At 42.8% G+C, this 27,322-nt stretch overlaps 1 protein-coding gene across 4 annotated transcripts in view; it reads left to right on the forward strand.

Annotated features, from left to right (window-relative positions):
• Window positions 1-27,322, forward strand: part of Rell1 (RELT like 1) — a 90,367-nt gene that overhangs the window by 19,139 nt on the left and 43,906 nt on the right. For all 4 annotated transcript variants that reach the window (XM_074042480.1, XM_074042479.1, XM_074042481.1 and 1 more), the window contains 3 exons: window positions 16,267-16,491; window positions 18,397-18,468; window positions 26,824-26,881. In XM_074042480.1, coding sequence (XP_073898581.1) covers window positions 16,267-16,491; window positions 18,397-18,468; window positions 26,824-26,881 — 355 coding nt within the window. The remainder of the gene's footprint in view (window positions 1-16,266; window positions 16,492-18,396; window positions 18,469-26,823; window positions 26,882-27,322) is intronic.

Consider the following 27,322-nt stretch of genomic DNA (forward strand, 5'->3'; position numbering starts at 1 on the left):
CTTAATCCATTCGTCAGTAATGGGGCATTTTGGCTGTTTCCATAACTTGGCTATTGTGAATAGTGCCGCAATAAACATGGGTGTGCAGGTGCCTCTGGAGTAACCTGTGTCACAGTCTTTTGGGTATATCTCCAAGAGTGGTATTGCTGGATCAAATGGTAGATCAATGTTTAGCTTTTTAAGTAGCCTCCAAATTTTTTTCCAGAGTGGTTGTACTAGTTTACATTCCCACCAACAGTGTAAGAGGGTTCCTTTTTCCCCCACATCCTCGCCAACACCTGTTGTTAGTGGTGTTGCTAATGATGGCTATTTTAATGGGGGTGAGGTGGAATCTTAGTGTGGTTTTAATTTGCATTTCCTTTATTGCTAGGGATGGTGAGCATTTTTTCATGTGCTTTTTGGCCATTTGAATTTCTTCTTTTGAGAAAGTTCACTTGCCCATTCCTTTATTGGTTCATAAGTTTTGGGAGAATTTAGTTTTTTGAGTTCCCTATATATTCTGATTATCAGTCCTTTATGTGGTGTATAACTGGCAAATATTTTCTCCCACTCTGTGGGTGGTCTCTTCATCTTAGAGACCATTTCTTTTGTTGAGCAGAAGCTTTTTAGTTTTATGAAGTCCCATTTATCTATGCTATCTCTTAGTTGCTGTGCTGCTGGGGTTCCACTGAGAAAGTTCTTGCCTATACCTACTAATTCTAGAGTATTTCCTACTGTTTCCTGTATCATCTTTAGAGTTTGGGGTCTGATACTAAGATCCTCGATCCATTTTGAGTTAATATTGATATAGGGTGATATACGTGGATCTAGTTTCAGTTTTTTGCAGACTGCTAACCAGTTTTCCCAGCAGTTTTTGATGAAGAGGCTGTCTTTTCTCCATCGTATATTTTTAGTGCCTTTGTCGAAGATAAGTTGGTTATAGTTGTGTGGCTTCATATCTGGGTTCTCTATTCTGTTCCACTGGTCTTCATGTCTGTTTTTGTGCCAGTACCATGCTGTTTTTATTGTTATTGCTTTGTAATATAGTTTGAAGTCAGGTATTGTGATACCTCCAGCATTGTTCTTTTGACTGAGTATTGCCTTGGCTATTCGTGGCCTCTTGTGTTTCCATATAAATTTAATGGTAGATTTTTCAATCTCTTTAATGAATGTCATTGGGATTTTGATGGGAATTGCATTAAACATGTAGATTACTTTTGGGAGTATAGGCATTTTTACTATGTTGATTCTATCAATCCTTGAGCATGGGCGATCTCTCCACTTTCTATAGTCTTCCTCAGTCTCTTTCTTCAGAAGTTTATAGTTTTCCTTGTATAGGTCTTTCACATCTTTTGTTAGGTTTATACCTAGGTATTTGATTTTTTTTTTTGAGGCTATTGTAAATGGAATTGTTTTCATATATTCTTTCTCAGTTTGTTCATTATTAGTGTATAGAAATGCTAATGATTGTTCTATGTTGATTTTATATCCTGCTACCTTGCCATAGCTATTGATGGTGTCTAGGAGCTTTTGAGTAGAGTTTTTTGGGTCTTTAAGGTATAGGATCATGTCGTCTGCAAATAGGGATATTTTGACAGTTTCTTTACCTATTTGTATTCCTTTTATTCCTTCTTCTTGCCTAATTGCTCTGGCTAGGAATTCCAGTACTATGTTGAATAGGAGTGGAGATAGTGGGCATCCTTGTCTGGTTCCTGATTTTAGAGGGAATGGTTTCAGTTTTTCACCATTAAGTATAATGCTGGCTTGTAGGTTTGTCATACATAGCTTTTATAATGTTGAGGTACTTTCCTTCTATTCCTAGTTTTCTTAGAGCTTTTATCATGAAATGGTGTTGGATCTTATCAAAGGCTTTTTCTTCATCTATTGAGATGATCAAGTGGTTTTTGTCTTTCCTTCTGTTAATGTGGTTTATTACGTTTATTGATTTTCGTATGTTGAACCACCCTTGCATCCCTGGGATGAAGCCTACTTGGTCGTGGTGAATAATCTTTTTGATGTGTTGTTGAATTTGGTTTGCCATTATTTTGTTGAGGATTTTTACATCAGTGTTCATTAAGGAGATTGGCCTATAGTTCTCCTTTTTGGAGGTGTCTTTGCCTGGTTTTGGGATAAGTGTAATACTGGCTTCATAAAATGTGTTAGGCAGTTTTCCTTCCCTTTCTATTTCGTGGAACAGTTTAAGGAGGGTTGGTATCAGTTCTTTAATATCTGGTAGAATTCAGCAGAGAATCCATCAGGTCCTGGACTTTTCTTTTTGTGGAGACTCTTGATTGCTGCTTCGATTTCATTTTGTGTTATAGATCTATTCAGCTGATTAATGTCCTCTTGGTTCAGTTTTGGATGATCATAAGTATCTAGAAATCTGTCCATTTCTTTAAGATTTTAGAATTTATTTGAATATAGGTTCTCGAAGTAGTCTCTGATGATTTCCTGGACCTCCATGGTGTTTGTTGTTATCTCCCCTTTTGCATTCCTGATTTTACTAATTTGGGTTTTTTCTCTCCTCATTTTAGTCAAGTTTGCCAGGGGTCTGTCGATCTTGTTTATTTTTTCAAAGAACCAACTTTTTGTTTCATTAATTCTTTGTATATATTTTTTTTGTTTCTATTTCATTGATTTCAGCTCTTATTTTTATTATTTCTCTCCTTCTATTTGTTTTGGGATTTTCTTGTTCTTGTTTTCCTAAGAGTTTGAGATGTAGCATTAGGTCATTGATTTGAGATCTTTCAGTCTTTTTAATATATGCACTTATGGCTATAAACTTTCCTCTCAGGACTGCCTTTGCTGTGTCCCATAGGTTCCGGTAGGTTGTGTTTTCGTTTTTATTGACTTCCAGGAACTTTTTAATTTCTTCTTTTATTTCATCAATGAGCCATTGTTCATTAAGCAATGAGTTATTCAGTTTCCAGCTGTTTGCATGTTTTTTGTTTTTATTTTTGTTGTTGAGTTCTAGTTTTATTGTATTATGATCAGATGGAATGCATGGTATACTTTCTATTTTCTTATATTTGCTGAGGCTTGCTTTGTGCCCTAGGATATGATCTATTTTGGAGAAGGTTCCGTGGGCTTCTGAGAAGAATGTATATTGTGCAGAAGTTGGATGAAATGTTCCGTAGACATCAGCTAGTTCCATTTGATCAATGGTGTGATTTAGTTCTAGAATTTCTTTATTGATTTTTTTGTTTGGATGACCTATCTATTGATGATAATGGTGTGTTAAAGTCTCCCATGACCACTGTGTTGGAGTTCATATATACTTTTAGGTCCTTCAGGGTGTGTTTGATGAAATTGGGTGCGTTGACATTGGGTGCATACAGGTTGATAATTGCTATTTCCTTTTGGTCTATTTCCCCTTTTATTAGTATGAAATGTCCTTCTTTATCTTGTTTGATCAATGTAGGTTTGAAGCCTACTTTGTCAGAGATAAGTATTGCTATTCCTGCCTGTTTTCAGGGGCCATTGGCTTGGTAAATCTTCTTCCAGCCTTTCATCCTAAGCTATGCTTATTTCTGTCGGTGAGATGGGTCTTCTGCAAGCAACAAATTGTTGGGTCTTCCCCAGCAATACCACTCTTGGGGATATACCCAAAAAAAAACCTGTGACACAGGTTACTCCAGTGGCACCTGCACACCCATGTTTATTGCAGCACTATTCACAATAGCCAAGTTATGGAAACAGCCAAGATGCCCCACTACTGACAAATGGATTAAGAAAATGTGGTATTTATACACAATGGAATTTTATGCAGCCATAAAGAAGAACGAAATGTTATCATTCGCTGGTAAATGGATGGAATTGGAGAACATCATTCTGAGTGAGGTTAGCCTGGCCCAAAAGACCAAAAATCGTATGTTCTCCCTCATATGTGGACATTAGATCAAGGGCAAACACAACAAGGTGATTGGATTTCGATCACAAGATAAAAACAAGAGCACACAAGGGAGGGGTGAGGATAGGTAAGACACCTAAAAAATTAGCTAGCATTTGTTGCCCTCAACGCAGAGAAACTAAAGCAGATACCTTAAAAGCAACTGAGGGCAATAGGAGAAGGGGACCAGTAATTAGAGAGAAGGTTAGATCAAGAAGAATTAACCTAGAAGGTAACACATATGCACAGGAAATCAATGTGAGTCAACTCCCTGTATAGCTAACCTTATCTCAACCAGCAAAAACCCTTGGTCCTTCCTATTATTGCTTATATTCTCTCTTCAACAAAATTAGAAATAAGGGCTAAATAGTTTCTGCCAGGTATGGAGGGGGTAGGAGGGAGAGGGAGGGGGTGGAGTGGGTGGTAAGGGAGGGGATGAGGGCAGGGGGAAGAAATGACCCAAGCATTGTATGCACATATGAATAAAAAAAATTTGTTGGATCTTCGTTTTTAATGCAGTTTGTCAAATGGTGTCTTTTGATGGGTGAATTAAGTCTGTTAACATTAAGTGTTAGTACTGGTAGGTATGTGGTGATTCCTGTCATTTAGTTGTCTTAGTTGTTTGAAGGTTTGATTGTGTGTACCTAAGTTGAAGTTACTCTCTACTGTCTTGCTTTTTCTTTTCCTGTGGTTTGGTGCTGCCTTTCTTTTCATGGTTAAGTTGGGTTTCACTTTCTGTGTGCAGAATCCCTTGCAGAATCTTTTGTAGTGGTGGCTTTGTGGTCACATATTGTTTTAGTTTCTGCTTATCATGGAAGACTTTTATTGCTCCATCTATTTTGAATGATAGTTTTGCTGGGTAGAGTATCCTGGGGTTGAAGTTATTTTCATTCAGTGCCTGGAAGACCTCACTCACCCCAAGCTCTTCTTGCTTTTAATGTTTCTGTTGAGAAGTCTGCTGTGATTTTGATGGATTTACCTTTGTATGTTTTTTGTTTTTTCTCTCTTACAGCCTTCAGTATTCTTTCTGAAGTCTCTGTACTTGTTGTTTTAATGATAATATGCTGTGGGGTAGTTCTACTTTGGTCAGGTGTGTTTGATGTTCTGGAGGCCTCATGCACCTGTATGGGCATAGATTTCTCTAGATTTGGGAAATTTTCTGTTATTATTTTGTTGAATATATTACACATTCCCTTTGCTTGCACCTCTTTTCCTTCTTCAGTGCCCATGATTCTCAGATTTGTTCTTTTGATGGAGTCAGTGAGTTCTCGCATTTTCTTTTCACAGGTCTTGAGTTGTTTAACTAATAGTTCTTTGGTTTTTCCTTTAATTACCATTTTATCTTTGAGTTCTGAGATTCTATGTTCTGTTTGTTCTAATCTGGATTGGCCTTCTATTTTGTTTTGCATTTCTGTTTCATTCTTTAACCTATCTATCTTCTTTTTTATGCTTTTTTTTTTTTTTTTTTTGGGTGGTATTGGAGATTGAACTCAGGGTTTCATGCTTGCCAGGCAAGTGCTCTGTCACTTGACTCATGCCCCCAGTCTTTTTGCTTTTAATTGGTTTTTCAAATAGGGTCTCACTTTACCCCTGGCCAGCCTCAAACTGTGATCCCCCTACCACTGCCTTCCAAGTAGCTGGGTTACAGGAATATGTCACCACCTGGCTCTACTCCACCTATTTACTGAATGTATGTGCTACTAAATAAGCCCAAAAGCCACGTCTGCTCTTACAAACGCTTCTGGTAAGAGTGTAGGCTCTGGGGTTCCATTGCTGAGATTGGATCTTCCACACACCGGGACTTGCTATCGAACTTTGCATGCTGCATTTTCCTTGTGTGCAGACGGGGAGAAGAAAGAAACCTTTCAGATGTGGTGGAAATGAGATCAGATCAAACAGGAAGCACCTAGAATAGAATCTGATGCTGAAAACTCTCCGCCAATCATCTTACAGTAGCAACTCATTCTTGATAACACACCACCTTTTGGCAAGAACCTGAAGCAAAATCAGGTTTCTAAAGTTCTGTTTCTTTAAGGTCATTTCAAACAAATGACTTTTTAGCAGTTCCATTCCTTTCTCCTTTTTTCTTTTTCTTTGTTTATTAGTATAGATTAATTACGCAAAATGAAAATAATGGGTTTCACTGTGACATTTCATACATGCACATAATGTTCTTTGATTATATTCACCTCCCCCCTTTCCCCTCTCTTATTCCCCACCCCTTCCATTTCTTTCTTAAATGGACATGATTTATAATTTGAAAGGTACAGATGGGTCTTTAGTAAGATTCTCTCCATGCTTGTTGTAGAACCACCCAACTGCTTCTTAGGAGACAGACAGAGCTATCAGTAACTAAAGATTTATAAAAATGCCCAAACACTGAAAATAGCAAAAGGAGGAGGGGCAAAGGAGGGGGAGGGAGGGGCAGGAGAAGAGGAAAGAGGACTGTGAAAGAGAGGTCCTGTCTCCATGTCCCTGCAGTCCCTAGCAATTGTCCTTCTGTACATCCTTTCAGAGGACTCCACAATTTACTGGGACTCCTGTGCTTTCTTTGCCACAGATGCATGGTTGGTGGCCTTCTGGCCTGCATCCCACAGCAAAGACCTGGTAAGCTGCCCTTGCCCTAGTCTAGGTGCGGCCTGGTCAGATGAACCTGTTTTGTCTCCTGAATGCAAACCATTGTTTGAGGTAGGCAGGGAGATTCCAGAAGTTGAGCTCCTTGCCTCTCCAGACATGAGGTCCTGGAGTTAATCTGCTCCCAAGAAGTAGCTTGGGGTAGGGGGAACTGTTGGCTGTGTTTAGCTTTCCCTACCTCTCAGGGAATTGTTTGGTCAGAGTCTGCAGCCTAAGAAATAACTTCCAATGACTGCAGAGTGCTAGGGACTTTCTGACTCTATAAGGTTAATTTTTCCCCATGAATTTAAATCGAAACTGGGGATGGTAAATATTTAGATTACATTTTGTTTAAAAAAGTTCTTTATATTGACGTCACTGTAGTTTCAGTCCTTTGTTCTAGTAGCAACCTGGGGTTCAGGAATGATTCTGCTTTGTCTCCTAACCTCCTTCTTGTTAAGAATATTTATTTCCCCCGTTTTTCCAGGCAAGTAGAACTTTTCTTTGGAGATCCAACACTAAGCGCTCTTTCTTGCTGAATTGCTTTCTTACTTCCTTTCCCAACCCTTAGGGTGCTTCCAAAAGGAAATCCCAGTCTAGGGAGAGGCTGTGCCCCAAACATTCCTTTTGAACAGTTGGGCTGAAAATTGAATGAAGTGTACTTTCCAATTACAGACGATAACCATCATTAATGATGGTACTTTTTCAGGGATACATTAGCCACATGAGCTGGAAACCGTGGGTTCAGCTCCTGGCATGGCTGGTTAATGTCTGTTTCACTGGGAAAGTCGTCAGAACCCCATCTGCTTCCAGAGTGGTCCTTGCTGCCCCAAATCAGACTTTGGTGCTCATGTATCCCCATGGCATTTCAGGGACATTTGACAGAATTACAGTAATTGAAGGACTGTATGCAGTTGGAGTGGGGATAGAAGGGGTGGGATTTAGTTTTGTGGGTCAGCGGACTCTGCTGGCCTGTATAGAGTTCCTCCACCCCCTCCTGTCACAGCTGCATTGTGAGGGAGGGTGCCACCACAACACTGTTAATCTAGGAGCTGATTGGAAGTGGGCAGTTCAAGTTTCACTACAGAGTTTAGCACTTACTGATAATTTTGATCCGCATTGTCCTCTAATGCCCGTATGCACTCATTTATTCTGCCCATCTTAAAGTTCTTGTTATGACCTGCTCCCAGAATGTGGGGCAAGGTCTTAGGGCTCTATGGATTTAGTTATCTCCATAGCCACATAGAGATAATTTGGGATGATTTTATTTTGTAGAGTTCTTTTTGATTGCCAGGCATGCAGGAGGCTGAGGCAGGAGAGTTGTGAGTTTTGGGCCATATTCTAAGATCCTGTCTCAACAATGACAATTAAAACAATTTGCTTTGCTTACTCCACTATTACTAGTGTAAGTGACTTAAGACTGTGTTTAAACAATTAATTTAGTGAGGAGATTGTGTTGTTTGAGTTAGGAAGTCCTAGCACTACAGAAGTAGGACTATGAGGCAGAATATGGATTTGTTACACAGTCCTGAAACAAGGTACACCTGGGTTTTGTCCAGGTTCTTGTCCATGTTTTAACCATGTGACCTTCGACAAGTGCCATTCCCTCCCCCAACCTGTTTCCTCCTTTCTAAAGTCATAGCCCTTGCTTCATAGTGTTGTGACTTGATGATCAGAGCCCCTTGGGGCCCGGGGTCTAAACTCTAAAGTATGTGCCCTCCCCAGGGGAGGGCAAGCCGAGGGAGGAGAGTGTAATTGCCATCTTTAGGCCTGTACGGGTCTGGCTAACAGGTGCCTTTGTCAGATTTTATTTCTCTATGAGGTGAGTTCTAGAAGATTTGGTATTCAGAGGGGTTTGGCTTTGGCTTTGTGGACTCAAGGATGGGCTTGTGTTTTATGTCCAGTACGATGAACCCAGAGTGAGTGTGCATGTGGCTAAGGAAAGCTGGGCAGGGTGGGATCTGAGAGCCTTGAAGGCCATGGGCTCCTGCTTGGAGTTTTTCAGATGAGCAAATTGAGGCCCAGTGGTAGCTGTGGGCAAAGGTGAACGAAGAAAAGAAAAAAAGCCCTTTTAGAGAAATGAGTGACTGGCCATTGCAGGTGACAGTTGGTTATCTAGACTCAAAGGAACAGTTATGGGATACCATGATGTGTGTGTGTGAGTGTGTGTGAGTGCATGTGTGTTAGAAGCTGCTTTTCCACCTTGCTTGGTGTGTGTTTCCTCCTTACCAGCCAGGCCTCCTTCCATCAAGTCTGTTGGATCTCTGTGGGGACACCCGAGCTTCTGAAAATGCACATGTCCCCTGATAAGGGGAAGACTTGCTATCGGCTCTTGCACAAAGCTGCTCTAGAGCATTACAGGGGCTCCTGACCTGGAATCTCTCCTTACCACCACACCTTCCTCATTGTGTGAGCAGCCCTCAGGATCTGAGGAATGCCACTTCTGTGCCATTCTGTCTCAGCTCCTGACCATCACTGCCACTTGGAAACACAAATATTCCTTGGAAACAAAACAGAAATTTGTTTCTGACATTTTTGATTGACTTCCAGCCATTCCTCATGCCCCTCCCTCACTTCCCTGCTGTCTTTAGTCTTTTTCACGTCCCATCATCTTTTGGAGTCTTCTCCACATCATCTTGGTCAAACACATACACAGTGAATCCTCAGAATGCTGTGAATTGACCAGTCCTGGCTGAGCCCAGGAAAAGCCTGAAGAATTTTTTGAACACTGGCCTTTGGGACACTGCTTATTGTAGGGCTGTGAGAGGATCTCACGCTTACCAGTCAGAGCTGAGATGCCAGTTTGAGTGGCTCTGGCTGTGTGCAGAAGTGGCAAGGCGAGGTGGCAGGCTTTGCTCTTGGAGAGACAGCGGCAGGCTGTGGCGACCAAGTTATGACTTTTGTAGGGTGAGCTGTAATTTGGTAATTGGGAGGGGCAGAGATCAGGGATTGAGGACATATTTACAGTTGTCCAACTGGGACACTGCTTTGGAGTCTGTCTGGTGGAGACCTTTTCAAAACATAACTTATTTCTTATTGGACCCATAGTTTTGAAGTTTGGGGGACCTTGAGTTGTGAAGTATGGGAGAACAGGCCAGAATTTAGCATTCTAACAGAAAAATGGCTAACTGATGAATTACTGCTGAAAGAAAAGTCATTAAAATCTACTGTAAGCAGGCATTGGTAGTTGGATGAGGCAGTCTTCTCAGCCCTTTTTACTCTTGCAGACTCAGGGTAGCAGGAAGCCCTGTTCGAGCCGGCAGGGTCTGGGTTACCTGGTGTGAATCCGGGCACTGTCACTTAGGAGGCCTGAGTGAGTTATCGAGAGAGCACTGGTTCTGTTAGAGCGTGTGGCTACCGAGCAGCACCGCCCCTCGGGCTTGCTGTCTTTGTCTGTGTCCACTCGCCCTTCTCTCTACCATGACTAAAATGTCCAGAGGCCCTCACCAGTGCCTTGCACTTGGATTTCCAGCCTCTAGAATCATGAGCCAAAATAAAGTTCTTTTCTTTGTAATTTTTCCAGTCTCAGGTATTCTGTTATAGCTATGGAAAACAGGATAAGACACATGCTTTGGTTTCATCTGTTAAAAAGAAATAAACTCCAGAGGAGAATTCCTTCCCTTCATCCTGATTGTGAACTGCCCTGCACTCTTTGCTTGGTCACACAGGCTTCTGGAAGAAGTAAGCTATGCTCATGTCTCTCCCTCAACCCAGGAAATCTCGTTTCCATCTCCCCTTCCAGACCTTTGGAAAACTGCTCCATCTGAGGCCACCAAAACTCCTTCAATTATTTTTTATTTTGTTCTATTTTTCCCCCAATTCATTATATTATTTTTAAGATTTTAAAAGAATGTTTACTTCCAGAAGCTACAGAGAAATGGGGAATAAAATCCAACAAAGGGGAAGTTTAAAAATTTCAAGCTGCTCCTAAATTAAAACTAAAGGTTTCCCATGTGTTCTTAAAAGAGGTCCCTGAGCCCTGATTCAGAGTTTTTCTGGAGTCTCTTCCTAAAGATTCCTCTTAGGTCATTCCTTCTGTCTTCATTGTGGTAAAAGCTCAATGTGAGTTCTTCCTCCCAACACATTTTAAAATGCCAATACAGTCTTGTCTGATCTCTAGAACTTACTCATCTTGTATAACTGGAACTTTATTCCCTCTGAACAGCAGCTGGGCACTTCCTTCTCCCCAGCCCCCAAAACCATTCACGGCTCCCTCCTTGTGAGTTTGACCACCTTGGTCCCTCCTTCCTTGTCTGGTTTTGGCTCTTTTTGGTTTCAACTTCATAGCCAGCTGTCTTCCAAACATATTAAATGGGAAGTTCCAGAAAGAAAAAAAATTCATGTATTTAAAATTGTGTGATGTGAGGAAGTCTTGAGCCATCCTGTGTGTCCTGCTCCATCCAGCCTGGGACGTGAATTATCCTTTGTGTCCATGCCGTTGTATTACCAACCTGTTAGTCACCGTGTAGCCATCTCAGCTATTAGACTGACTACCTTCGTATCAGAGTTGTGTTCAGGTAATCTTTATTTTACTTGATAATGGCCCCAAAATGCAAGAGTAGTGATGCTGGCACCTCAGGTATGCCAAGTGCGTCCCTTAAGTGAGAAGATGAAAGCACAATAAAATTTAGAGAAAGAGACACACACACAGAGAGAGTGTGTTTGGTGCTATATGGTTTGGGGCATGCACTGGGGGTCTTGGAATGTATCCCCTGCAGATGGGGTACTGTATTTTAGATACCTCATATAAGTGAAGTCCTAGTAGTCACCCTTCTGTGACTGGCATATTTCATTTAGTATAATTTCTTCAAGGTTCATTCATTCTATCACGCATGGCGGAAATCCCTGTTATAAAACAAAATAATATGCCCTAATTCTTCATCCCTTTGCCTGTCAATAGGCATTTAAGCCATTTCCTTCCATGGCTGTTGTGAATAATATTGTAGTGACTAGAAGTCCATAGAGCTCTTCAAGATCCTAATTTCAGGACCCGAGGTGTGACTCAGGCAGTAGACTGCCTGCTTTGCAAGTGCTAACCCCTGAGTTCAAACCTCAGTCCCTCCAAAAAATAAAGCAATACAAATCCTACTTTGAGTTCCTTTGGATACACACCCAGAGTGAGCTTTCTGGATTATACGGTGGTTCTGTCTTTGACTTTTGAGGAACCTCCACGCTGTCTATCATGACAGTGGCACCATTTCTCGTTTCCTTCCTGTTTCAGCTGCTCTCTGGCAGCCCCGCCCCAGCGCACCCCTCGTGGCTCGGGAAGCCTTGCTGTGCATCTGGGTGGAGCAGTGGCTGTTCTCCTAAGTGCTGTGTGAAGTGGTCCTGCTCCTCAGCAATGGCTCCAAATGGATGGAGCTTCTCTGTAGGTGTGTCTGTCTTAGTGGATCTGTTCTAATGTAACAGAATGCTGCAGGCTGGGTAATTTGTAAACCATACCATTTATTTAGCTTCTGGTTTTGGAGGCTGGGAAGTCCAAGAGCATGGTGTTGGCGTCTGGAGAAAGAAGGGGTTGAGACCAAACTTACCCTTTGATCAGGAGCCCACTCCCCTGATAACTCTTCCTCTCTCAGGATAATGGCATTTATAAGGGTGGAGCCTCCTATAATCATAGTTACTTAGAAGGAGGAGATTGGGGGATCACAGCCTGGTTAAAAAAAAAAAAAAAAGAAAAGTTAGCAAGACCCTGTCTCAAGAAACAAGCCAGGCATGGTGGTTCATGTCTGTAATCCTAGCTACTCAGGGGGTAAAGGGGGGAGGATCAAGATCTGAGTCCAGCTCAGGCAAAAGTGTAAGACCCTATCTGAAAAACAAAGCAAAAAAAAAAAAAGGCTGAGGGTGTGGCTTAGATGGTGTGAGGCCTTAATTCAAACCTCAGTACCCTCCCACCCCCGAGAAAGAATGGAGCCCTCATGGCCATAACAATAGAGCTTTCTGGAATGGTGGAGATGTTCTTTCTCTGACTTGTCCAGTGTGGTGGCAGTTAGTCACATGTGACTGCTGGGCACTGGAGATGATGTGGCCCGTGCAACTGAAGAGATGGATTTTTAACTCTGAGTTGACTTAAATTTATATTTAATTATGAGGCTGGTGGCTATGAGAGCCTGTAGCCATGATGCTCCAGCGCGTTTATAGTGCCTGCCTTTCTTCTGAGTGCTTTCGCGTATTAGCATATTTAACCATCCCAGTGGCTGCACTTGATAGCCTTCTGTCTACTAGTGCTAGAAATTTACCAGAGCCTGGTGAGTACATTGTAGCAGCAGTTTGTTTGGCTCAGCATCAAGTTTGGCTGAGTTAGCATACAGACCCCTGCTCCTGCAGTACCGACTGGGCTATGACACCTACTTCTGAGCCGGCCTACTTACTAGTTGGAAGTTGATGCCTGCTGCCACTGTCAGGCGAGGTTTCTGCAAAGAGGGTGACTGGGTCCCAAGAGCTGGTGCCTCAAGACCCAGGAAATGGAAACTCGGTTTCTGAAGGTCCGGAGCCTGAAGTTGACAACGTATCACTCCCAACAAATTCAGTTGTTGCCAGCACAGGGTGTATGTAAGGGCAGGAGATGTAGACCTTGCCTTTTAGGGGGAGTGGTATCAAAATATTGGGGGGCCGTGTTTTAAAATCACCACAGATAGGTACAATCCTTTTTTTCTTTTTGTCTTTTGAGACAGGGTCTTGCTGTATAGCCCAGGCTGGCTTCAAACTCCCAGTCATCCTGCCTCAGCCTCCTGAGTGCTGGGATTACAGGCATTAGCCTCCTTGTTCAGGTACAGTCATTTTGACTGCATTTCAGAGATGAGGAAACTGAGCATGGAAGAGCTAAATTACTTGCTGAAGGTGACACATCTCCTTAGTGACTGGGCTGTGACCTCTGCCTGGCAGCCTGGGCTTTTAACCCAGTGCTATATTGCATCCCTATAATTTCTGTGCTTCACAAAGTTAATCTCTTCAGTTTCCCCATGTTATAGTAATTATAAGACTAAGTGAATGCTGCAATGTTTGCAAATCACAAGAGTCCATAAATGTACCATTGCTAAGCTTTGCTAAGTGTCATATTGACAATGAAGACAAATTCTCGACCACCTGACTCAGGAGTTGCTGTTTATCTCTGATTCTGAGCCCTCTGCCTCTTTCCACTGCTCCCCAAAGAGAATTTGTTATCATCCCCAGACTGAAACACTGAGCCTGAGGAAAACGCCTCCATCGACACCTACTCCTGTTGGTTGGGACATGTGATAGAAAAGAGAGAAGCAAAACTTACTTAGAACTTGAAAGAAGCGAAATGTTTCTGTTTCTTAATTTTATTCAGTTTTTGAAATTAATCCCACAGGTGGTAAGTTGTAGCTATTACAGAAATAATACTTTCAAGTAATCCCAATCTCTTGACCTAATCAAGAGATTGGCCTTCTGTGTCTTTCTCTGTCCTGATGCAAACATTTATAAACATTCATCAAGTAGTTTTATTTATTTATTTTGTTTGATTTTTCTGGTTTTTACTGAAAGTAAGGCATGAGGTTAAACTCTAAGATGGTATTTTTGCACATGTTTAGGGATACACACACACATAACGTATTTGTGCACAGTCTTGCATGGCTTAATCATGGGAGTACGTTCTGAGAACAGGTGACAGTGTACCTACACAAACCTAGATGGGATGGCCTGTGACACACCTAGTTAGTAAACTTGTACAGCGTGTTACTCTCTTGAGTTCTGTAGGCAGTTGTTGCACATAGGCAAGTGTTCTGTTTCTAAACAGAGAAAGGGTGCAGTTTGCTGATGTGAGGATTTTAGCTCCATAATAATCTTACAGACCCATTGTTGGTTGAGATGTCAGTGGGCAGAGTGTGATTTATTATATTTACTATGTAATATATAATGTAATGTATATATTCCTGGGAGAGAAATCAAAAAGAAATTGCACATTATCTCAAATTCTAGCAGTTGCCTGATGAAATCATGAATGCAGCCTTTTACAAACTGAAGAACCAGTTCTTCCCTTTCCTGCGCAGAGTTAGCAGAGGTTTCTATATGAGAGAGAAGCAGCCTTTTGATACTGTTCGCTGCTGTGATAGCTGTGGTCATTTCAGACCAGGTGCATGACTGCCCCTAATACAGTCATGATGACACTGGCCCCTTTCCCACCGAAGCGTTCTGGAGAAAGCTATGACTCGCTGCTGCTGGCTTTCTACGCCTGGGTTTCCTAAGCCATGTATGTGTTTCTCCCTATGTGGAAAGCTTCATCACATTGAAATCAGGGTATTCCAAATGCTGGGTTTCCTTTTTCTCTTGTTGACGGGCCCTCCCACATTTGCTACTTCTCTCCTCTTGTGTCCATGCCATGTCACTGCAGGTTTTCCACTCCGTCTGCTGTTACCTCAGCTGGCACATCTTATAATGTGTGCTCCAGGCTCTCCCTGTCTTGCTTTCCGAGGCCACATGGCAGCAGCGCAGGCTCCCTTGACGTGATGTCTTGCCAGTCTAAAAGCAAGCGTCTCTTTTCCTCCAAACTGTGTCCTCTTTGCAGCTTTCCTGCTCCTGATGTTGTAAGGCCGGTCCGCAGCGTTACTTTATCTCCTCCTGCCCATATGTTCCTTCCTTGGCATTTCTCACCACAAGAGACCCTGATCTGCCATGGCTGGCTGGCTTAGTGCCTGCTTCAGGTTTACCCTGCAAGCTTCAAGATGGCAGGGGTGGCCTTACCTTGCTTCTCACTCCCTAACTCCCAGCTCCCAGCAGGGGGTTTGGCACACCAAGGGCTTACAAGAACAGTTTATTTGGATCCCTAAATGAATAAAAAAATGCATAGGTTTTCATGTTTATGCTTGCATGCTGAGTCAAAAACTTGAGCTCATTCTTGATTTTTCCCTCTTCATCGTACCCTAGCTATGTTGGTTCACTAAATCCTTCTAGAACATAAGCTCCATGGGATGAGATCTGCATCCGCTTTGCTTGGCATGGTGCACTTACGTCTCAAGGGCCTAGAAAGGAGCCCCATAAGAAAGTGAGTGTTTGTAGTGTTGCAGAAATGGCTCTCAAGTGTTCTCTGTATAGTAGTGTATTTCATCTTCACAGGAGGAGGGAGGTGCCAAGGATTGAGATGCGAAGTCATTGTTCATTGTCACAGGGCTGCTAAGTTGTGGGGCTGGGAATTCACCCTATGTCTCTTGAGTCTTTGCTCTTAGCCACTAAGTACTGTGCTATAGTACTGCCTAGTGTGTGCGCAATGTGTGCTGGGCATTTCAGTAAAGCGTTGTGCCTTCATTCAGAACCATGCAGAGACTGTCACAGATGAAGAAATAGTAGCTGGCTAAAAGAGGATTTAAAAAAAAAAAAACCAACAACTGGGCATGGTGGTGCATACCTGTAATCCCAGTACTCAAGAAGCTAAGGCAGGAAGATCATGCAGTCAGCCTGGCTATGCAGTGAGTTCCAGGCCAGCCATAGTGAGACCCTGTCTCATTTAAACAAAAGGGAGTGGGGGTCTGGAGGTGTGGCTCAAGCAGTAGATTGCCTGCCTTGCAAGCTTGAAGCCCTGAGTTCAAATCCCAGGGCCACAAAAAACAAAACAAAAATCCACTATAATAGTGCAGGGACAAGATGTGGATTGAACTGTTGTAGCCCAAGCCTGGGCTCTCAGCCTTTGTGCCTGTGCTGCCAGATGCCCCCATCGTCAGTATGGCCTCCAGTTTTCTGAGCAGACAGTGATTAAATGTGAACATTTCTCAAGGGTCCTCAGTTTGCCCCTCCCAGACATCTAACTCAGCCGTGCATGTTCTCTTCTGCAGATACTGGTGGCAGCCACACGCTGCACTCCAGAGCAGAGACCACCCCGTCTCCCACGAGCAATACAGGGAATGGACACCCAGAGTACATCGCCTATGTGCTGGTCCCTGTGTTCTTCATCATGGGTCTTCTGGGTGTCCTCATCTGCCACCTGCTTAAGAAGAAAGGCTATCGGTGTACAACAGAGGCCGAGCAAGATGCTGAAGAGGAGAAGGTTGAAAAGATAGGTAAATAATCTGTGTTCTTACAGGGGGAGGGGAGAAGTTTTTTAAATAAGAAACCCCTCATACAGAATTTCTGTCTCTATGAGACAAAATGGTCCATTGCCATAGCAGCTCCTGTGGCGTAGCATAAAGTATATTTTGCAATAATCGCATCAGGAGTTTGAAAGTTTACTTTCATTAATTGAATACCTACCAGGTATTTACTCTATAGCCCAGTGGCTTTGGGTCAGTTATTTGTGCTCCAAATCTCTAGCAAGTGCTAAGTTCAAACCTCAGTACTGCCAAAAAAAAAAAATTTCTAATTCATTTACTTTAAATGAGGACAAGAATTTCCACCTTGTAGGGCTGTCATGAACTTTAGGGAGATGATGGTTGTGTGATTGATACATGGCCATCCAGCAAGCCTCAATCCTTACTATCATTGTTGATTCTGGTTCTTATTAGAATGGTAGGAAAATTAAAGAAGTCTCACCGTTTTGGGGGTATTACTTTTACTGGGGGAGCTGTCTGCAGTCTCTGTGACTAAAGTTTGTGTTTAGTAAGTAACTGAGGTATGAACGGTGCAGTAGAAGGATGGCACGAACCGGTGCCTTGGTGTGAATGCCAGAATGTCTCATGTTTTCCTCTTCACACGGAGTTGTTAGGTTGTGTTGGGATAAACCTGCAAGGCAAATCCTGTTTTCCCCACTGATGCCATCCTTTGGAGAGGTTTCTTGACATGAGCTTTGAGGGAGAGCAGAAAGCTCTCCATATTCTGCTCAGCCCCTCTATCGTAGTCTTTGGAGTGACATTTGGAGTAGGTCACCCATGGAGCAAACCTGCAGGGCTGGTGGGGGGAGGTTCCTCATTCCTTGCCAACTTGCTGGACTGTTGATTTTTCCACCCCCACTGACCTTTGAGGCTGAGGAAGAATACGGTTACACGATGAGTCATGTGTAAGCTCAGCAAACCAGAGCTGAGTGTTTGTCAACAGAAGGCAGAGCCTCCCGCTCTGCTCCTTCTAGACCTCGGTAGATTGTCCCAGTCGTTGGCTTCCATACTGTCTGTGCAAATACGCTTGTTCATGTAGGAGGGAGGCTGGCCTTGGGATGCAGAAGACACTTCTCCAGGTGAATGGGTGGGTCACTGCACTCGCTCTCTGTGAACTAGCATGGAATGTTTGAGCCCTCCCTCTTCCTTCTTGTCCTATTGAAATAAATTATACTGATCGGTTTCCAAGTGGAGGTTTGATTTTTTTTTTCCCAAGACTATCATATATATTATTGGCCCAGGGCCCCCTTCCCCCTCAAAGTAAACTGAGTTTGTAGGCCAGAATTTAGGTAATTTGGAAGTATATTAAAAAGGATAAGAGACTTTTATAAATATGGATGAGTAATCATCCAATTTCAAAAATAGCTTAATACTCAGAGGCTGGGAGGTAGCTAGGAGGTAGAGCACTTGCCTAGCATGTTTGAGGCCCTGGCTTCAGTCCTCAGCAACCGCCCCCCCTGCCCAAAATGGTGTTCTAAATTTATATGGTAAGTCTGCAATTAAAATGAAATCCAAGGAAAAAAGTTTTTTCATTTTCCCTAAGGATTTAAGGAATTGAGAGAAATCATAGCATTAAGGATGGGTATAATTGCATTTCTACGTTGTTGTTGTGGAAAGTGAGTGGCTAGTTGATCTCGAGAAGACATTGATAAACAACTGGGATCCTTTCTTTTCATGCTTGTTATGCCAACAAAGTCACAACATGTGACACTGGGGGCTTTGGGGCTGAAGGAGGAAAGCTAGAACCTCAGCACTGTGTGAGCGCCTGAGCTTTCTGGAAGCTATTCCATGAGGTTCTTGGGTTCTAAGACTGAATATCTAAGGGACTTGCTGCTGGTGACCAATTATGTCACATTTTCCCTCCCTTTTCTCTTTCAGAATTGAATGACAGTACCAATGAAAACAGTGACACTGTCGGGCAAATTGTCCACTACATTATGAAGAATGAAGGTATGAATATTTCAGTGATCAAGAACAATTCAGTAGTCTAGTTTTATTAAAAACCTGCTTAGGAGAGTTGAGGTTGGTATGGCCTGTCACTGGTTTTACCCGAGCTCTCCGGCACCTCCTCTAGCTTTAGCCAACCACGAGAGTTTCACCTCACTGAGTTTTGGGATGTCAGTTGGTCTCGGTTGCAGAGGGCTAGTTCTGAAACTGTGGCTGTGCTCAAGTCCTGGCTCACCACTTCCTCAGCACGTGCAATTTGAGGAAAGTCTTATTACCTCACAACGCCTCAGTTTCCTCCTGTGAAACGAGCTGCGAGAGCCTTATCACGCTTACCTCACAGCACCGCATGAAATGCTCAGTGTGACAGGCTCTCAAATATTACACATTCTTTTTTTTTTGTACTTAAAAATGGTGGTAAAATACGTATAAAATGGACTATTGCATCCATTTTAAAGTGGAGAATTGAGTGGTTTTAAGTTTATTCATGTTGACAGTGTGGCACAGGTATCACCACTGTCTACTCCAGACCTGAAACTGTACACGTAAAACAGCCACTCTCCATTCCTTCCTCCCCCAACCACTGGCAACCACCAGTTTGCTTTCTGTCTCTAGGGACTTGTCTGTTCTATGTTGTCCAGTCTTAAAGGGTTAAAACTTAACCTTTAAGCTCCATCCTTACGGATTTAAGTGATTCCCCCCCTGTAAAATGCATTTTAAACTTTTATTTTCTTAAGTGGAAGATTCAATCTTTATTAAATAAATTAGGGCCATTGTTCTAAACACTGGTTATCTCAATAGGGTACCATCCTATTTTTCATGACTGTAACTGAATAACCACAGGCTGGGTAATTTATAAAGAATAGCAGTGTATTTAGTTCATAGTTTGGTTTCTGCTCAGCACTGGGAAGGGGCCTCCTTGTTACATCATGACATGGTGGAGGGCATGCCAGAGCAGTTGTGTCAGACAAGAGCTTGCTTTTATGACAGAGTTACTCCTCAACAACCAGGAATCCACTAAGCCCTGAGTGGATTAATCCATAAGCATGCTTTCTGGGGGACACACCCAAACCAGAGCAGATTCCATGCCCTTGGTAATTTTTAAGGTGTGTGGGACTCTTCACCCACATACTCAATACCTGTGGATTCCCCTACTTTGAATCTTTTGAGTTCTCATGAGAATTTAAAAGAAAACTTCTCTCTGGGTTTTTATTCTAGTCAGCTCTGACTGACTCATGCAGCAGGCACCAGCACAGCTGAATTGTAGGTCTGAAAGTTGAAATGCCTCTGTGTTCATAGTGAATACCTGCTCTTCTGCCCTCAGCCCTTCCTGTTGGCAATAATGGTGCTGATAGGTTTCAGTTCTTACTGCACCCTTAAGCTCCTGTTTTCCAGGGTCACAGTCCTGCCTCCCAGGGTCACAGTCCTGCCTCAAGTCTAGCTTGAATCCTCCTTCTGCCCCAACCTCCAATCAGCGTGAACCATAAGATCCTAACCAATCAGATCATGCCGAGTCTCACTGAGGGGTATTTAAGCCCCTGCCCCTCTCTCCCCTCTCTCTTGGCTCTCTCTGCTCTCTCCCTCTCCCACCCAGCAATAAAGAATCTCTTGGCCAGATCACTCCTCTCCACATGGTCATTTTGGGGCCTATATTTCCTTACACTTCCCACCCTCCCCCACCCCAGTGTCCTCACTACTTAACAAGAGCAGTCACCTGGCACAGGCTGTTTGTCATTGTGTTGACTCTGTCCAGATGTTTCCAACTTAGAGGAACAACAGTTTGTTATGGTTTGGTGTGACTTTCGTTGCTGTTTTTTTTTTGTTGTTGTTGTTTGTTTGTTTGTTTCTTCGCAGTACTGGGGTTTGAACTCAGTAGAGCACACTTGCCCACATCTATTTTTGTTTTAGGTTATTTTTCAGATAGAGACCATTGTCCTGTTACGTACGCCCTCCTGAGTACCTGGGATAACAGGCACATACTCATGTCTGGGCTGTTTTGTTGAGATAGGGTCTCACTAACTTTTTGCCTGGGCTGGGTCTGTAACTGAAATCCTCCCAATCTCTACTTTCTGAGTAGCTGGGATTATAGACATGAGTCACTGCACCCATCCCATTCCTGGTGTTTTTAGAGTATACTTCATGTATTTGGCATAGATCTAGCTGCTTTATGTATTTAATTTCATCTCATCCTCAACACATCCCTGAAAAGTTACTATTGTATCCATTTTACAGGAAGGTTCCAAAGGGTTCAATTTCACATGGTTAGTGAGCTCTTTCTGTCTAGTTCTAGATACTGTGTTCCTTCTAGCCACACAACATTGTCTCTTCTCTTTTAATTTCTACATTCTGTAAAAATTGTATACCTAAGGTCAGGTTCAGTGCAACACACCTATAATCCCAGCCATTTGGGAGTTTGAGGTAGGAGGATCAGGGTTCAAGGCCAGCCTGGGCAAAAAACTTAAGGAGACTTGTTCCCAAAGAATAATAGGATGTGGTGGCACGTGCCTGTCATCCCAGCCACATTAGAGGAGTGGGTAGGAAGATCGTGATCTGAGGCCAGCCCAGACAAAAAGTGTGAGACCCTATCTGAAAAAAGAAGTTAAAAAAAAAAGCAAAAAGGGCTAGGGGCATGGCTGGAATGATAGAGCACTTGCCTAGCAAGCATGAAACCCTTAGTTCAAACCCCAGTACCACCAAGAAAAAAAAAAAAAAGGATAATCAAACTTATTAGAATGGTGTTTAAAATAAGAGCAAAACAAATCAGACAGGGCACTTGGAGTGTGATCTGTATTCAGAGACCTCCCTTAGGGGACAGGATTTGGTGACACCATTCTCAAGCACACTATCACTCATGTTTCTTTCATATAAAGAACGTCCTTTTTAATTGCAGTAGGAATTCATGAGTATTTTCTTGGCATCTAAGATTCAGCCATGACGGAAGTGCACAAAGTGAGGCATGACCACCTCAGTTCCTTTCGTACTCCATACTGCCTCCCGGGGCCGGGGCAGCGTGGGGCCTTTGGGCCTGGCTTCCTATGCTGGGAGAGCTCTGAGTTGGTGATGCTGACAGTTAACTCTACCTGGGAGTTGGTTTCAGATCTCACAGGTTAAGGGTACTGTCCCCACTTAAGACGCTGAGCACAGTTAATTTTCTGAAACAGCTCATGGAGCTCAGGGAAAAGTGTTACATTTACTGTTTCTTTCTTTCTTTCTTTTTTTTTTTTGGTGGGACTAGGGTTTGAACTTAGGGCTTCCTGCTTGTAGAGCAGGTCCTCTACTGCTTGAGCCACACTTCCAGTCAGTTTTGCTCTGGTTAATTTGGAAATGAGGTCTTGCAAACTATTTGTCTGGGCTGGCCTCAAACCTCAATTATGCCTATCTTAGCCTCCCAGGTAGCTAAGATTACAGGTGTGAGCCACCAAGACCTGGCACATTTACTGCTTTATTACAAAGGATATAACTCAGGAATGACCAGCTGGAGGAGGTACACAGGACGAGTTACTGGGAAAGGGGTGTGTGTGTGTGAAATGTTTATACCTTCTCTGGACATACCACCCTCCAAACACTCCCATGGGATCAGCAACCTGGAAGCTCCCCAAATCTTGTTGTTCAAGAGTTTTTAGAGAGCTTAAACTCTAGCCCTAGACTACCTCACTCCCCACTTCCCAGGGGTCACTGGGTGGAGATGAAAATTCCAGCTCTGTAGTCACTTGGCCTGTGTGCTGACTGCTCACCCTAACTCACCTCATTATGGCAACTCAGGAGTGATCAAGTGGCCCATTGTGAACAACAAAGGATGCTCCTGTTTTGCTCAGGAAATTCTAAGGCTTTTCAAGAACCTCCTTCTTACCTGTATACTGATTATTTTCCTCCTAATGGCAAGGATTGGATTAACTGTAGTGCAATCTTTTAGTTTATCTTTCTCAACAGAGCCAGATCGAATAGTGTTTGAGCAGTCAGTGGAGTTTTGTGGCATTGTATGGAAGTTTGGAAGGTATCGAGGACTCTGCTCTGTAGCTGAGTTTCTCTGCTGGGCCCTTCAACTGTCTGCTGAGGTAAACACTGAGAGCACTACAGTTGCTCCCCACAATCTCTGATGCCTCCCACTAGGTGAGAGAGCCCTTTGTCACGATCTTACCTTCAGTTTACATTCTGGCAGAACTGGTGCCTTTGCCAACTAATGTGTTTCCAAGTGGGCTCTGAAATGTGCTATGTTGATAATACAAATGTGCTCTGAGCTCTATTCAGCCTGGGTCTATTTGAATGAAGACTTGACATTGAAGGGGAAGGAAGGATTGTGTCCAGGTTTAGAGCCCCTGCTTTGGAGTCAGGCCAGGGATTATGGTCAAGTCTGCCACTCTCTCACTCTGTGACTCTGGCCAGTCAGTTACCTTGTTTAGGCTTCAGTCTTTCCACCTGTTAAATGGGTACAATGATTCCACCTGCTGTTAAGGTCATCAGAAGAGTCCATCATGCAGGTCTGTAAAGCTTTTAGGCCGTGACTGGCTGTATCAGCCATATAGATTTTGGTAATGGCAATATTAGCCCTTGCTTGGGATATTTGCCTTGTGTATAAGGAAAACTGGAAATATAGTGGTAGGATAGACAATAGGGTATTAATCTTGCCCAAATTTGACAGTTTTTTATACATATTATCAAACAAATTCAGGGGAAAAACAGAGTAAGCAATTTCTGAAAAATACTACTCTCTAGAAAATTTTCTTTGTTCTCTACAAGGCTTCTTTGCCCAGTAACTGGTTCCTCTCATTCTTGAGACACCTATGAAAGGAAGTACAGTTGACAGAACATTGGCAAGTGTGAGGAGACATCTTTTATGGCATTTGGAAGTTTTGAGTAACATGGGGGAGGAGTGATACAGTTGACACTCTGGCCTGATGACTCCACATCTGCAAGTGCAACCTACTGCAGATTGAAAATTGCCTCCCCCTGAACAGTATGGATGTTTGCTTGTTATTATTCCCTAAACACTGCAGTAGAACGATTTCCATAGCATTTGCATGGCGTTTGTATGATATGTCATCGTGAAATGGTTTAAAGTACACAGGAGGACATGTATAGGTCCTATGCAAATCTATGCCATTTATGAGCGGGACTGAGCATCTGCAGGTTCTGTTATCTTCAGTGGGGGCACTGGAGCCAGTACTCTTGGTACTGGACAACTGCTAATTCAATAGAACTTAGGTTATTGTTCATTTATTATAGTTTCTCAACCAAATTAAAGCATGTTCAAGTCATCCACTGGTGGTGTAATGTTAGAAAGTCTCATCACAGGAAAACAGTCTCTTCCCAAGAGAACATTGCTGTAGTTTGCTCTCTAGTGTACACTTGGAGTTAGCCCGGAGGTGGGGGTATAAGCCTGCGTGCACACGTATGTGGTAGGTTTTGTGTCAGCCCAGTAGGCTCACCCTTCTCATCATCCTTGGGGTGAATGATGTTCGCATAGAAACTGGAGTCTACTCCCAGACACTTCTCTCAGAGTGAACAAGGGGCTGGTTTTCTAATTATTTCTAGGAGATAAGAGTGAGTCACAGGAATTCGTGAAACATGAGAAACTCAAGTCTGTAAAAACCAAGACTGGTAAAGATTTTAATACATTTTATCTTCTCGGGATTATTTTATAATTTGATGTTTCATTTTATAGGCATTCATTTTATAGGCACCTTATTTTATAGGTGATTAATTTTCCTAGGCAATAATTTAGATTTTTGTTTTTGAAAAGTTCATTTCTGCTGGCACAGTGTCTCAAGTAGGAAGGCGCCTGCCTAGCAAGCATGAGGCCCTGAGTACGGCCAAAAAAAACCCAACGACAATAAAAGTTCATTTCTGTAAGTGCTGTTATTACTACCCTGGGCTTCGTACCCTTTCTTTTTTTTTTTTTTTTCCTTATTCATATGTGCATACAAGGCTTGGTTCATTTCTCCCCCCTGCCCCCACCCCCTCCCTTACCACCCACTCTGCCCCCTTCCTCTCCCCCCCCTCAATACCCAGCAGAAACTATTTTGCCCTTATTTCTAATTTTGTTGTAGAGAGAGTATAAGCAATAATAGGAAGGAACAAGGGTTTTTGCTGGTTAAGATAAGGTTAGCTATACAGGGAGTTCACTCACATTGATTTCCTGTGTGTGTGTGTTACCTTCTAGGTTAATTCTTTTTGATCTCACCTTTTCTCTAGTTCCTGGTCCCCTTCTCCTATTGGCCTCAGTTGCTTTAAGGTATCTGCTTTAGTTTCTCTGCGTTGAGGGCAACAATGCTAGCTAGTTTTTTAGTTGTCTTACCTATCCTCTCCCCTCCCTTGTGTGCTCTCGCTTTTGTCATGTGCTCAAAGTCCAATCCCCTTGTTGTATTTGCCCTTGATCTAATGTCCACATATGAGGGAGAAAATATGATTTTTGGTCTTTTGGGCCAGGCTAACCTCACTCAGAATGATGTTCTCCAATTCCATCCATTTACCAGCGAATGATTACATTTCGTTTTTCTTCATGGCTGCATAAAATTCCATTGTGTATAGATACCACATTTTCTTAATCCATTTGTCAGTGGTGGGGCATCTTGGCTGTTTCCATAACTTATTAGCCCACTTTCTGATACTAGAATGAAATACCTAAAGCTAGGTACTTTATAAAGAAAAGAGGTTGATTTAGCCTACAGTTTTGGAGGTAGAAAGTCAGATTGGGCAGCCCCATTGATTTGGTCTCTGGTGAAGGCCCACCTGGTTGGGTCACATCATAGTGGATAGTACCATGGTGGGAACATGTGGAAACATTACAGGGTGAGACAGGAAGCCAGAGCCCTCTCTCTCTCTTTTTTTCTGTGCTGGGGATTTGATTCAGGACCTTGTTTATGCTAAGCACAAGTGTGCTGTACCACTGAACTATATCCCTAGCCCTCTCTCTCTTAGGGAAGCCCTCTCTTGAGAACCACTCATTTCCTTCTGAGGGTGGTGCCCAGTGACCTGATCACCTCCCACTAGGCCCTACCTCTTAAAGGTCTCACCACCTCCTACATCACTACAATTGGACCAAGCTTCCAATGCCTGAAACTTTGGGGGACAAGCCACATCCAAACCATAGCCATTATCTGGAAGAAAACTATTTTTCTGAACCCTTATTAAGCAAAAGGAAAAATGGCTGACCTTGTGAGGTTATACTTAATTATGTTTTACAGAGTGTAATGTCTCTTTTTTTGGGAGGAGGTACTAAGGATTCATTTTCTGGACTTTTTTTGTAATGACAAGAGGGTTTTTTTTTTTTTTTAAGATCAAAACTTGTGTTTTGAAATGCTTTGCACACCCTCAAAGATAGCCATGAAGAGCAGAGAAGGTATTTCTTTAAGCAAAGGGTGGTATATTGTGTAAAAAAATTTTTTTTAAAAAACAAAACAAATCCCTATGCATTCTTGAAATGTTGCAATTTTCATCCTCCCAGGAGGATGAAAATTGGACGGAGAGCATCAAGAAAATCTTGCTTTCTTATAGATAAAGCACAGATATGACTATAGAACATGAATAAATAGGTATCTTCAACGTTATACTTTCATGGAAAGATGATTGGGGGAAAAATGTGAAAAAAGGCTCCTGGGTGGGGCAAGAAGGAAACCACGTTGAGGAACACTGCTGGTAAACCCTGAACTCTCCACACGTCCAGCAGCAGTATTGGAACAAGAGTTAATTGTCCTCCTGTGGCGATGTCATTTGAATGTTAAATGTTAAATGTTGGCATTGGCTTACATGGTAACTAGTGGGTTTTTATTCCTTCCTCTCTAGAGAATTTATTGTGATTAGTCATAAGCACAATGCTTTAAAAATCAATGGAAAAGGTTAGAAGTCAGTAACAGCATTTGACCTTGCCGGTTCAGTAGCCAGGAGAAACTCAGCATTCACTTCAGCTTCACCACTCTGCAGGAGATGCATAGAACGTGGGCCAGGGGTTGGGGGTGGGAGGTGGGAGGGTGGGAGGGTGGGGAGGTGAGTAGGGGACTCAAGAAACTCAGATTCAGCTTTGTTTTGTTGATAACCTTGTCCTCCCACATTTGGATTTTGAAAGAAATTATATTGTAAGTTTAATTTGAGTCATCCTGTATTATATAGCTTGTATGTTGTGGTCAGCACTTGAAATTCCAAGATACTTGTCTAGACTTAGGGTTTGTGTGGTCTTGAAGCAGTGCTAAGCCAATTGGCCCACTTGGAAAATCACCTTCTCCTTCCCTTATCCAGGGCCCCAGACCTCATCTGTGAACTGAAGGACCTGAATGAGGAGTTTGTCCAACAGCTGTTCTGATGTGATGATTCTGTGGTTGCTCTTTCACCCCATTTTAATTCTTAAATTTTCTTTTTGTTCCTTAGCGAATGCAGATGTTTTAAAGGCAATGGTAGCAGACAACAGCGTGGGTGAGGCTGAAAGGTGAGTGTTCCTCCTCCCGTGGAAGGGGATAGTTTTCAGTTGGTTTTTTAGGTATGGTGACATTTAAAATGCTACAATAGCTTCCCCACTTTGACACTATTGCCATTGGGACTAGATAATTCTTCGCTGGGGGTACTATTTGGTGCACGGTGGGTTGTTTAACAGTGACCCTGGTCTCCACTCACTAGATACCAGAGCACTGCCCTTCTCCCCACAAGGTGTAACAACCCAGAATATCTCAGCATGCTATCGGTGTCCCCTCGGGGGACATCACCCTGGTTGAGAGCTGCTGTGTTGGAGAATGGGGCTCAGAGTAGGAGCATGGCCTTGGGATTGGGGGACTTCTTGAGTCTGACCTCCATCGCGACTGACTGCTATTCTTGGGCAAGTTAGCTGACCACTCTGGACTCCAGTTCCATCAGCTATAAAATAGAGTTAGCC

Source organism: Castor canadensis, chromosome 9 (genome assembly GCF_047511655.1).
Source record: "Castor canadensis chromosome 9, mCasCan1.hap1v2, whole genome shotgun sequence".
Lineage (NCBI taxonomy): Eukaryota > Metazoa > Chordata > Mammalia > Rodentia > Castoridae > Castor > Castor canadensis.